Below are 13,098 nucleotides of genomic sequence, written 5' to 3'. Positions count from 1 at the left end.
GATCAGGTTCCTGACAACCCTGCCTCCCTCACCTGACTTTTATTTTATTTTATTTGCACATCCCTTGAATTTAATTCTAACACCACATCTCAGAAAGTCAAATTGTGTTTTTCATATGTCCTCAGTATAGGCAACATCAGTGTCTTTCTGGGTGTTCCCTTCATGGTTCTTACAGCTGGGAGAGAGGTTCTCTTCTACATGCTTTAGACTGATTCTTTGAAGAGGGGTGGTGGTTTAGTCACTGAGTCATGTCAGACTCTTTGTGACCCCATGGACTGTAGCCTGTCAGGCTCCTCTGGCCCTGGGATTCTCCAGGCAAGAATACTGGAGTGGGTTGCCATTTCCTTCTCTACCTCACCTGACCCTTAAAAAATGCTTTGGTGAAACCCTTTGAGGAGTTGGGGGTATTTTTGAGCACACACCAGAAGTTTTCCTTGCTTGGTCCTGCAATAAACCTCGCTGCTCCACAACGCCCACATTTTGGTTTCTTTGGCCTACTGCATCTGGCACACAACCTTGCGTTTGGTAACATTCCTTAAGTTTTTGTTACCTTAAACCTTGCAAATATACATTCATTGTATATTTGCATATGTACATACATACATGTTCAACTTAAAAATACTTTTATTTTTGCCACTGTATTTGATAATTTTTTTAATTGGGGAGAATGGTAAAATATGTGTCCGTGTCTTAATTAGGTGAGTGAGCAAAGTGGAATACTGGCTGTGATAACACTAAAGTGAGCTGGCCTGTTTCCGTGCCTGTATATGTGTGCTCTGGAGAAGGCAATGGCACCCCACTCCAGTACTCTTGCCCGGAGAGTCCCATGAATGGAGGAGCCTGGTGGGCTGCAGTCCATGGGGTCGGGAAGAGTCGGACACGACTGAGTGACTTCACTTTCACTTTTCACTTTCATGCATTGGAGAAGAAAATGGCAACCCACTCCAGTGTTCTTACCTGGAGAATCTCAGGGACAGGGGAGCCTGGTGGCTGCCGTCTGTGGGGTCACACAGAGTCGGACACAACTGAAGTGACTTAGCATAGCATAGCATATGTGTGCTCAGTCATGTCCAACTCTTTGCAACCCCATGGACTAAGGCCCACCAGGTTCCTCTGTCCCTGGGATTTCCCAGGCAAGAATACTGGAGTGGGTTGCCATCTCCTACTCCAGAGGATCTTCCCAACCTAAGGATCAAACTTGTGCCTCTGAAGTCTTCTGCATTAGCAGGGGGATTACCGCTAAGGTTGGTGATGGATAGGGAAGCCTGGGTGCGGCAGTCCATGGGATCGCAAAGAGTTGGACACGACTAAGCGACTGAACTGAACTGAGGGCAACCTGCTACTCCTAAGTCGGCTTCAGTCGTGTCCGATTCTGTGCGACCCCATAGAGGGCAGCCCACCAGGCTCCCCCGTCCCTGGGATTCTCCAGGCAAGAACACTGGAGTGGGTTGCCATTGCCTTCTCCAATGCGTGAAAGTGAAAAGTGAAAGTGAAGTCACTCAGTCGTGTCCGACTCTGCGACCCCATGGACTGCAGCCCACCAGGCTCCTCAGTCCATGAGATTTTCTAGGCAAGAGTACTGGAGTGGCTTGCCATTGCCTTCTCCGGAGGGCAACCTGGAAAGCCCCCAAATACGCAAGGTTTCACCAATTTGCGTGTCATCTACATGAATGAAATAAATTTCGGGTTAAAAATTTAAGAAACCTAAAAACACACCTGGACGCCCCTCCCAGCCTCTGGACTTGGAGACCGGAGACCGCTCAACCAACTAGCCTGAATTTGGCCTCCTCTTGGGAGGCGGGAGCAGGAGGCCATCGAGCCGCAGTCCTCCAGTATTCCTAGAGCGACCGTCAAGTGCGCCGCGGAGCGAGAGCGGCCGCCCAGTAAAGAGCTAACAAGCTGCTTGAAAGCTTTTGGCTTTTCCCGTGGGTCCTTGGAGGGGTGAGTGGTGATTGTGCTCCATTTTGGGGAGTAACTGCGGCCCGTGGGCTGGGAAGCAGCTGATTTCCTTGGAGGTGCGGAGAAGCCTTACCCCATGGAGGAGACTTGTGGACTCTGAGTGGGCGAGGACAGGAGATGTTAATCTTGGGGCCTAGGAGAGGAATGATGCTGTGGATCTTGTTCTAGAGGCACAATCTTCTGCATGTGTGTATATATATATATTCTATCCACTGAGCTCAATTTTAAATATGTATAAAGTTAAGCCTTAGAAGGTGACTTTTGAGCAAAAGCCTGAGAGAGGTTTAAAAAACCTACGTGGCCTTTGCGGACACGAGTTTTCTAGTAAGGGGCAACAGCAGATGCAAAGGCGCTAAAGCAGGAGCTTGCTTATCATACTCGAGGAGTAGCTGGGAGCCCAGAGTGGTTAGAGCACAGTCAACAAGGGGAAAGTGTGTAGAAAATGCTGTCAGAGAGATGGGGGTGGGAGGAGGCCTGTAGAAAAAGTGGGTATTGTGTAAGGAATTTGTTCATTTCTTGATGTGGAAGGAGTATTCGGAAGGTTTTGAGCAAAGGAAAAACACCTGACAGGTTTTTAAGCATCTACAGCCGGGAACTCGAGATGAAACCAGACTGGAGGGCAAGACTGGAATCGGGTGACTGGAGGCAGGAAAAACGCTGATTTCTCAGCTTGAAGGCTGTCAGGCAAGTGACTTCTCTTATTGGGGGAAAGCCTTTTTGTTCTATCCTGGCTTTCACCCGATTGGATGAAGTCCACTTACATAAATGAAAGCCATCTGCTTTACTCAGTCGACTCCTTTAAATGTTAATCTCATCTGAAACACCCTCACAGAAACACCCACTGTAATGTTTGGCTAAATATCTGGGTACCTGATGGTGCAGTCAAGTTGTCAAATAAAATTCACCATCATAGTACCAAACTGTTTTCTGGCTAACCATCATTACTTTCATGGACATTTTTTCACTTCTTTTAAGAATACAGTTGACCCTTAAACAACATGGGTTAGCGGCCCATAGTGAAGTCAGAAATCCAACTATAACTTTACAGTCTGCTCTGTCTACTCACAGGGCCACATTGCAGATTTGGCCTATTTGAAAAAAAAGAAATCCATGTATAAGTGGACCCATGTAGTTCACTCTCCTGTTGTTTAAGGGTCAGCTGCAGCAGCATTGGCGTTTTGGATTGTAAATCCTGTTTTGACAAATAAGTATCAGCTGGGAGTGATACTATATAACAGCGAACTGAATTTGGAACCTAACTGGACACAGCCACTGAGTGAGTGAGCCTTATTCATGCTGATTCAGAAGTGTGTGCCAACAATTGGCAGATACTATTTCACTTATCTCTAGAGTCACTCAAGAGTCATCAAAATCAAGAGTCTCCACACACCAAGAGCCTGTTCAAAAGATTGATGGTATAATTCTCTGAGTTTTTTTTTTTTTAAGGTTGTGTTGGGTCTTCATTGCTGGGCATGGGGGGTACTCTGCATTGCAGTGCATGGGGTTCTCACGGAGGTGGTTTCTCTTGTTATGAGCACAGGCTCAAGGGTACATGGGCTTCAGTAGTGCAGCTTTTGGGCTCAATAGTTGCCGTTCCTGGGCCCCAGAGCACAGGCTCAACAGTTGTGGGACACAGGCTTAGTTGCTCTGAGGCGTGTGGGATCTTCCCAGACCAGGGATTGAACCCTTGTCTCCTGCATTGGCAGGCAGTTTCTTAACCACTGAGCCACCAGGAAGCCTCTCTGAGTTCATCTTGACATGTTGCGTTTGATAGGCTTTTGTAAGGTGTCCAGGAACCAGATAGCCAGAAGAAAAATCTGTCACTCTTGAGAGGTCTGGGCAGAAAAATAAGGAAATCATTGGCATAAAGATGGTACATAACATACCTGTCCTGTATGTTACCCTCTCCTAGCTTAGGTCCTATTTCTCTTTTTCCTTTCAATGTCCTGTTTTTTGAAAGAGTAATTTTTGCTTGTGCCATTTTTCTCATTTTCCTGTGGCTGGGTGACTGTTCTCCCTATCCAATGACCAGAATTGCCTTTACAGAGGTTGCAGTGACCTCTGTTTGTTTGTTTTAAATAATATTTATTTAAGTATTTATGGCTCTGCTGGGTCTTAGTTGTGACATGCTGGATCTTCTAGATGTGGCATGTGGGATCTAGTTCTCTGACCAGGGATTGAACTCGGGACCCCTGCATTTGTTGCAAAGAGTCTTGGCTGCTGGACTGTCAGGGAAGTCACTGACTTTTTTTTGTTTTTGTTTGTATGTTTTTTAGAAATACTAATAGAAATACTAATCATCTGGGCTCCCCAGATGATTCAGCAGTAAAGAATTCACCTGCAGTGCAGGAGATGCAAGAGACATGGGTTCGATTCCTGGGTCAGGAAGATCCTCTGGAGGGAGGACGTGGCAGCCCGCTTCAGTGTTCTTGCCTGGAAAATCCTGTGGACAGAGAAGCCTGGCGGTCTACAGTCCATAGGGTTGCAAAAAGTCGGATGCTACTGAGCACAGTATAGTTATGGACAAGGAGACATGGAAAGTTTTGGGGTTTTCTGTTTGTTTTGGTTTTAATTTTTGGCTGTGGATGTGTCTTCATTGCTGCGTGCAAGGCTTTCTCTAGTTGCAGTGAGTGAGGACTACTCTCCAGTTGAGATGCCCTCATTTACCTCAAAACATGTCTCTGAATTAGGTATTATCTTCATTTTACAAATGAGTAAACAGTGTAGTGACAGAATTGGATGGAATGCAGGCCCCTTGTCTCCTGGATTCTACTGTCTTTGTTTTTCTACCTTCCTGCTTGTTCCTTCTTCTCTTGCTTACACGTAGGTGTTTCCCAGGTTCCAGCCCCACTCACCCTTTTCCCAGCTATAACTAACAACTACCCTGAACATGTGAGGTTTTCCAACAGCTCTGCGCTCAGGTTTTTCTCTGTCTGGAAAACCCTTTCTGTATTTTCTTGTCTGACTTTCACATGTCTTTTACGAGTCAGAAGGGCTCACCTTCAAGAGGCCTTTTCTGACCTGCTAACAGGGATTAAGTGTCTTACCACTGAGCTCTGCTAGCATCCTGTGTCTACCTTCACCGTGGCACTTAATACATGCAACTGTAATTGCTTATTTACTTGATTTCTTGTGGGGCAGAGAGCTATAGAGGCCAGAGGTTATTTCATCTCTGTATCTCCAGCAACTAAGAGTGTGGCACCTAGACAATAAATGAGGTAAGTTGTGAATATCCTTATGTTCTTTTAGTTAATTCTGATACTGGCTTTAATGAATGAACATACAAACAGTTTTGTTCATTTTGTGTCTTTTGTCTCCCTCTCAACATTTGGAGAATTTTCAAATCTAGTGAAAAGTTGTAAGAATAGTATGGTCAACACTATAAACCCCACATATAGCAGCTCTTGTCAACTTCCTGCTACGTTTGTGTTTTTTCTCTCTCCCTCTCTCCTCATACCTCTCCACAGACTCCCCTTTTCTTGCAACATTTGAAAATAAGTTTTAGTACCGTCTCCTGAGAATAAGGCTATTCTCTTACATGACCACAAAACTGTATCCCACCCGAGGAGACTCTCAGGTCTGCACACTTCTTCTGTAAAGGGCCAGAATAGCTGAGCTTTGCAGGTGCTGCAGTCTCTGTGGTAACTCCAGTTGACCCTTGAACAAAAGGGTTTGGACTACATGGGTCCACTTATACGTGGGTTTTTTCAGTGCATATAGTACATGTATTTTCATTTTGCAGATCTTTAAGTGGGGGAAAGTTTGTGTTTGGTTAAAGATCATGTGGAGTCAAAAGAACTAGAGTTTGAGTCCTGATCCTGTTGAAGCTGTTTTAGCTTCCTACCCTTGCTCATCTATCAGTTCCTTTGTTTTTGCAGCAGAGATAGTAAGTAGCACACAGATTTTGGATTTTTGACTGAGCAGGGGTCAGTGCCCCAATGTTCAAGTCCTCAGTCCTGCTAGTGTATTTCTGAAAGCAGATGTAAACACTATCTACTAAATGGGTTTGGCTGTATTTCAACAAGAAAAAAATCAATCTTCCCTGTTGGCTCGGTGGGTAAAGAGTCTGCCTTTAATGTGGGAGACTCGGGTTCAATCCCTGCAGAGTCAGACATGACTGTGCACCTAAGCAGCAGCAGTATTCTGGTAAAACTTTAAGTACAAATACAGCCTTTGGGCTCTATTTGGTTTGCCTATATATTATTCAGATTTCTGAATTCTTCAAAACATTTGTATATTTTTTTTATTCAAGAGCAAATTTCACTTGTTACGTTTTGCTGTATCTCTTTAGTCTAGAGAAATACCTTTCCCACACTCACTCTTTATTTTCATGAAATTGATGTTTTGAAAAGTGCATACCTCTTGTAGATAAGCTGCATTCTGGACATTCTAGATTTATCTGAAAGTTTCCTCATTATTAGATTCGTGTTAAACACATCTAGTAAAAATGCTGCATACGTGATTAAGGCACAAGGTCAGTTATCTTACTGTTGGTGTTGCTAGGTTTCATTTGACTGCCGGATAGCGCCATTCTTCCCTTTGTAATTCATAAGCAATCAGCGTGGTGATTCTTTGAGGCTGAGATTATCCTTTCCCCTTACTGCTTTTTACCCAATGATTTCACCCATTTGTGGTCCTTGATTGAATCAGTTATTTCATCAAGGGCTACAGAATGGTGATTTTTCAAATCTGTTATTTATGCTGTTAGCTGGCGATCTTCTGTAAAACAGTCTTCTCATTTTGTATGGTTGTTTCAGAGAGAGAGAAGAAATGGATAGTAATTATTGGAAATGTATAAATCCAACAAAGGGGTATTTCTATTGCAGTTATTATCATTACTACTACTATTACTGTTTCTGTGATTCTTGTTATTACATTTTCAGGGGTATCCCTGAGGAGGCAGTCAAAAGAAAGTTGCCCCAAATAGAGCAGTCTGAAGGTGGGGATGGCGATAGCATGGGGAACCGTTCCTTCCCTGGCTCCTGTGAACCTGAAGAAGGAGGGGCTTCAGGTGGTAAAGGAGGATCACCTCTCTGCTCGGGAACAGGGAGTCAAGCTTCAGGGAAACGGCACAGGCTTCAGGCAGGAGCCCCTGTGTAAGCGGTTCAGGCAGTTGCGCTATGAAGAGACCACAGGACCTCGAGAGGCCCTGAGCCGGCTCCGGGAACTCTGCCGACAATGGCTACAGCCTGAGACCCACACCAAGGAGCAGATCCTGGAGCTGCTGGTGCTGGAGCAGTTCCTGACCATCCTGCCTGAGGAGCTTCAGGCCCGGTTGCGGGAGCATCACCTGGAGAGCGGGGAAGATGCGGTGGTTTTCCTGGAGGATTTGCAGCTGGAGCTGGGAGGAACAGGACAACAGGAGGTAAGGGTCAGGTGTCCCCCTTTGCAAGAAAGCAGGAGTTGACACACTGGGCCAGAGCTGTAGCCATGACTTCAGCAGTGGAAGAACTGCTCAGCTTGGGTTCCGTTTCTTTGTAGTCTGGTTGTTTCTTGCTGAAGCTCTTACCTCAGCCACCCTGCCTCTGCTGGGAGGAAACTGAATGTACTCCAGGCTCTCCAGCCTCTTTTCTTTGCCTTTCTGTGGTTTCTCTTCACTTCCTTTTCTAAACATTGAAGTGTTTTTCTGAACAGCAGTTTCCGCCTAAACCCACGTGTACCTAATCATCCCTAGGACCCAAACCAGGCAAAGAAACAGGAAGTGCTCATGGAGAAGACAGCCCCTGGAAAAGCCACGCCAGAGCGGCAGGTCCAACCTGAAGGTGACGTTCCACAGCCCGAGAGAGAGAAGGGTAAGAAGACTGCATCTTCGCATGTGAGATTTGTGGTTCTGCCTGGAGGCCTTGCTCGGCACCCTTGGCATTTTACTTTTTTGTTTTTGTTTTGAGTCAGGTTTATTGAGGTTAGTTTACATGCACTAAAATTCACTCTTTGTAAGTGTACAGGCCAATGAGTTTTCACAAACATGAAATAATGACAGTTGTCTAATCATCACCACAATCAAGACAGAGAAGTTTCCATCGCCCCAGACATTTCCTTTTTCCCTAACCCTTGTTTCTGTTTTTGAGTGTTTCTAGTTTGGTTTTTTCTGTTTAATTAAAACTGAATCCTTCTCCTGTGTGAACCTTTACCTTCCTCTTCTCCCCATTACTGGGGGGTGGGGGTGTGAATTAAAAAGGAGTGCTTGTTTCTCTCCCAAGGGAAAGAATGGCAGCCACATGATTCACTGCTTATTTTTTCTTACCACCTTTCAGTTATTGTAAATGACTACTGCCTTTTATTTCTAAATGTTGTCTGGATTTTCTTTTGTTTTTTTCTTTTTGCTCTAGACTCTGAAATCTCTCTTTCTAATATTTATCCCTTTCATTCTTCTTCTCCTCTTTCCAGTCTGGTACAAGCCCTGTTTCTCTTTTTTGTTTTACCGTCTCTCATCTTGGTGCTTCCGCTAAAGTTAAATTACCTCTTGTTCATTCTCCACCATTTAAACACATTCATTACTGTTGCTCCCCTCCTTGAAGACCTTCAATGAACTAAGAAACAACCCATCACCTTCAGTCACTCCCAATAGCTCCTAACAGAAGCCTCACCTAGCATATTCTGGCACTTGCAGACCTTGCAGCCTCGTATTCCCTGACATAATCAGCTTGCTTCAGTTTGCTGGAGACTTTTCATTCCAACTATTCCATGTGCTGGGAAACCCCTCATTCCCAGACACACTGGGACAATTAGTCATCCTTGGTTCCATCAGCTCTTACGTGTGTTTCTCCTCATGCTGAGTCCCTTTCCCGCCTTGTCTGTCTGGAATACTTTTTCCTCACTCTCGCTGGCTAATTCCTACTCCTCCTTCACAGCTAGCTTAGATATCACTTTCTCTGTCCTTCCTAAATCCCCCCAAGTCTAGATCAGTTTCCCCACCTCTGCTGCTAAAGCTACCATAGAACTGATCATATTATATTAGAATTGCTGGTTTACTTCTCTTTTTCTCCTGCCAGAACCAAAGGACAGGGCTTTGTTTTGTCTCCTGAGTCTGCTACCATCCCGCGCCTAGAGTAGACCTTCAGTATATATCTATTTGATGCATGGCTGATTTCAATTGTAAAGCCTTCTTTTACTTACTACCTGGTTCCCCTGTGCAGTTTCTGAGTATACTTCAGAATTCCTCTTCTTCTGGAAGCTTTCTGAGTAAAGCAGCCAAAAGAGACAGGCCTACTTTTTCTAAACAGCCTTGCAGAAATGAATTTATGCCATGTAATCAATGATGGGTATATATTTTAAATATAAAAAGTAGATTTAACAACAGTAGATTCTTGAAATTGTTCCTTACTTTCTAGATCTGTTGAAAAATGTTATTTTACACTCAGAGTTCAGGTTGTTTTTCAGTTTGGGAGGCCCCTGCATTCCCTTTTAGTTGTGTGTGTCATTCTGTCCTCATGGAAAAGGCTGTTCTCTCACTCCCTCCCCGTGGGGGCTATTCATCCTCTTGCCAAAGGCCTTTACACCCGATCAGGTTTCTCGTGTTTCTACTCTGCCTCCCCAACATGTGCTTTTACTCTCTCTGATACCTCCTCCCCCCACCCTTCATTTTCACTTTCTCACTGACTCTCACTTTTGAAATGTTCTGCTTGCTATCTTTATCTTGCTCACACAGAGTAAGCTTCATTTGTTTGTTATTAGTGCTGTTTAGACTCTCTCTCTTCTATTTTCTCCATCCACTTCTCCTTTTACTCTCATTCTGCTTTCCATCCCATTCATGCTCCTGGACTTCGTGCTCCTATCTGGTATTCCCTCTGACCCTCTCCCTGGTGTCTGAGCTAAGTTTTTATTCAGCAAACATTGTTTATTATCTCTTCTGTGCCACATCTATAAGCAAATGATTAAAGCAATGAACTATAATGGATCTACTGAACCACACAGGAAAGCAGTTTCTGCTGTCCAAGGAGATCAGGAAAGGCTAACACATTTTTGTGGACTTCATGTTACCCTCAAGGTCTTGTGGCCCAGTGTTTTTTTGATTTATTGGTGAGGACATTGAGCCCAGGGGATTTAAATCACCTAAGAAACACAGCTAATCGGTGATAAAATTGGCACCATGTCTGCATGCCTTCATTTCCAGTTCATTTCTTCATTTCTGGTGCTATCCCTTTCTCTTATTTGCCCTGGGTATTTAATTGACCTAGCTTTCTAATTTCCACATGGCAGACCATTATCAAGAACATACAGCTGTCAGCTGTACAGCAAAGTGAATCAGTTATATGTATATCCACACTTAAAAATTTCTTTTATTGGTGTCTAGTTGATTTACAATGTCATGTTAGTCTCAGGGATACAGTTTGGTGAATCAGTTATGCATATTCATATGTCTGTTCTTTTGTGGATTCTTTTCCCACACAGGCCATTACAGAGTAGAGTTCCCTGTGCTATACAGTAGGTCCTTATTTGTTTAATCTCACTTTTAAATACTTCCAATTGTATGTTCTTTTCAGACCCTGCAATTCTATATGCTTTTTCTTCAATTTTGAGACCAGTGATCTCATCATTTTGCCTAAGTTAACTGAAGTTTTTAAAGTAATATAGCCATTATAAATTATTCAAAAACTTAAGTTGTATAATATACTCTTATTTCCTGGTTTTGCCTGGTGGTTGATGTTTTATGGTAATTTATAGAAAACTAGATTAGCAAAAAGTTCTCAAAGATAAAATTATAACAATCATTTTTTTCTTCTGTGTCACTGCCATGTCTGGCACAAACTTTACGTTATTTTCCCACTACTTGTTTATAATTCTGTCTCTCCTTTAAAAAGAGTTCATAAAAAATAAGTTTTTATTCTACTTGATAACCTCAGTGCCTACAGTAATGATTGGCATTTAGGATGGGTTTAGGAAGGAAGGGATGAAGGCAGGAAAATGTTCAGTATTTTCTTCACTGAAGCCATAAGCAGATTTAAAAACAAAAAAGAACATAGAGCCCTGCCCTTTATGACTGTTGACTTGCTTGCTAACTTCTCTCTGTGTGTATTTATGCATATGTATCACATGACTTCAAACCATTTAAAATAAGTCATCTCTCACCATAATCCTCTCAAAGCAGCCACTGAGAAACATTTTCTTATGTATCATTCCATATATGTTATATACAAACACAAACATCCACATTTCCATTTTTCACACATTCAGTTTTATCCTCCTAATTGCAGATTCCTTCTCCTGAGCACCAAAAAGCAAGTAATTGGTGTTATATGCTTAATGTTTCAGGGGAGGCGAAAAGGATTGAGAATGGGAAGCTGGTTGTAGAGACAGACTCCTGTGGAAGAGTGGAATCATCTGGGAAACCATTTGAACCCATGGAGGTTCATTACAAGGACTCTAACTTGGATAGGCAGCAGGCTGAGCCCAAGGAGAAGACTGACTGTAAATGCTCAGAATATGGGCAGGCATTCTTCCAGCACTCAGACCTGATTAAGCATGAAAGTTCACACAGGAAAGAAAAACTCTGTGAAGCTGAAGTGTGTCAGAGTTTGAGTCTTCCTGGACATCAGAAAATATGCTCTAGAGAAAAAGGTCATCAGTGTCATGAATGTGGGAAAGCCTTTCAGAGAAGTTCACACCTTGTCAGACATCAGAAAATCCATCTTGGTGAGAAGCCTTATCAGTGCAAGGAGTGTGGAAAAGTCTTTAGCCAGAACGCAGGCCTTTTGGAACATCTCAGAATCCATACTGGAGAGAAACCTTATCTATGTATCCACTGTGGAAAGAACTTTCGGCGCAGCTCCCACCTTAATCGACACCAGAGAATTCACAGTCAGGAGGAGCCCTGTCAGTGCAAAGAGTGTGGAAAAACCTTTAGTCAGGCCCTTCTCCTCACCCACCATCAGAGAATCCACAGCCACTCCAGAAGCCACCAGTGTAATGAGTGTGGGAAAACCTTCAGTTTGACATCAGACCTTATTCGACACCACAGGATTCACACTGGAGAAAAACCTTTCAAGTGTACTATTTGCCAGAAAGCCTTCCGATTAAACTCCCATCTCGCTCAGCATGTGAGAATCCACAACGAGGAAAAACCCTACAAGTGTAATGAATGTGGAGAAGCCTTCAGGCAGAGGTCTGGTCTTTTTCAACATCAGAGATACCACCACAAAAACAGACTGGCTTGATGAAGTGTCCTCTCCTTATAGACCATCAGAGACAGTACGTTAATAAGCAGCACTTCAGGAAAAGTCATTCTAGCCAGTTCTGGCAGAGAATTGGGGGCCAAGTTGAAGGCTTTCTGCCTGCACTCTTATTTTCCTTGTAGTCAGCTTTGGGCCACAATATTTTGACCCTAGATGGTACTATGGGATCAAAGGTAAAAGCATTCTTCACTGCAGGACTTCTCAGAGGCTTTAACATGGTAAATGTGTAGTTATGTGTCTCCAAGTAGCAGAGAGCCTCATGATCAAGGGCTTGAAGTCATCAATGAGTCAAGTATGTATAAATTTATAGGTTTAAGCAGAAGAAGAGAGGGTTGATATTTTTGCACATGCTGCAGCAGCAGTCTCCTATACAAAATAAAAAAAGACTTTGGAATACCACACTGAAAGGTACCTTTTAATTTTTTTTTTTTTTTTTTTGCTGCATTGCACAATACATGGGATCTTAGTTCTCTGACCAGGGATCAAACCCATGCCCCCTGCATTGGGAGCGCAGACTTCCACCAGACTGCCAGGGAAATCCCTCAAAGGTATCTTAAAGTCCAGGTTATTAATGGTAAACATTTTACTCCACTGATTTTACTACCCCATCCCCACCCCAATCAGCAGAAGCATTTTGGAAAGCAATGATGATCTAATTTTACCATTTCCCAGCCCCATCCCTGCCATGTATACCTCATTGATTCAAATTAGAAACTAAAGTTTTATTTAGACTATGGAAGAGATTTGGTAAGTTATTTGAATGAACCAGGCTGAATTAATCCAAGTAGCAACTATCTTACTTGATAACTTCAGTGTTAGTATAGTGGCTGCTGCATAGCAACTTTGATAAATGTCTGGGGAAAGAGATTGGATTTTTTTCCTTTAATACTGATGATGTAACTTTAAAATGCTGTTTGTTCTGGAATTTTGAAAGTCAAGTAATAAAATCAGCTTGGAAGAGATCATG

The 13,098-nt window shown here is 43.2% G+C and overlaps 1 protein-coding gene across 7 annotated transcripts; it reads left to right on the top strand.

Moving 5' to 3' along the window:
- The first annotated feature begins 1,841 nt into the window (after window positions 1-1,841).
- ZSCAN26 (zinc finger and SCAN domain containing 26) lies at window positions 1,842-13,093 on the top strand. Of its 7 annotated transcripts, none has more exons than XM_005223719.5 (5): window positions 1,842-1,941; window positions 5,101-5,177; window positions 6,843-7,324; window positions 7,634-7,751; window positions 11,212-13,093. In XM_005223719.5, the coding sequence occupies exons 3-5, from the start codon at window positions 6,905-6,907 to the stop codon at window positions 12,111-12,113; spliced, it is 1,440 nt and encodes a 479-aa protein (XP_005223776.1). In that variant the 5' UTR covers window positions 1,842-1,941; window positions 5,101-5,177; window positions 6,843-6,904; the 3' UTR covers window positions 12,114-13,093.
- The last annotated feature ends 5 nt before the right edge of the window (window positions 13,094-13,098 follow it).

The sequence above is a fragment of the Bos taurus genome, chromosome 23 (assembly GCF_002263795.3).
Source record: "Bos taurus isolate L1 Dominette 01449 registration number 42190680 breed Hereford chromosome 23, ARS-UCD2.0, whole genome shotgun sequence".
Classification (NCBI taxonomy): domain Eukaryota; kingdom Metazoa; phylum Chordata; class Mammalia; order Artiodactyla; family Bovidae; genus Bos; species Bos taurus.
The sequence above is the reverse complement of the archived record's forward strand: the minus strand, read 5'-3'. Positions and strand labels throughout refer to the sequence as shown.

Coding starts and splice junctions, on each gene's coding strand:
- ZSCAN26 (XM_005223721.5), top strand. CDS start 6,905: ATGGCGATAGCATGGGGAACCGTTCCTTCCCTGGCTCCTGTGAACCTG. Junction 7,325..7,633: donor GAGGAACAGGACAACAGGAG/GTAAGGGTCAGG, acceptor AATCATCCCTAG/GACCCAAACCAGGCAAAGAA. Junction 7,752..11,211: donor ACAGCCCGAGAGAGAGAAGG/GTAAGAAGACTG, acceptor TTAATGTTTCAG/GGGAGGCGAAAAGGATTGAG.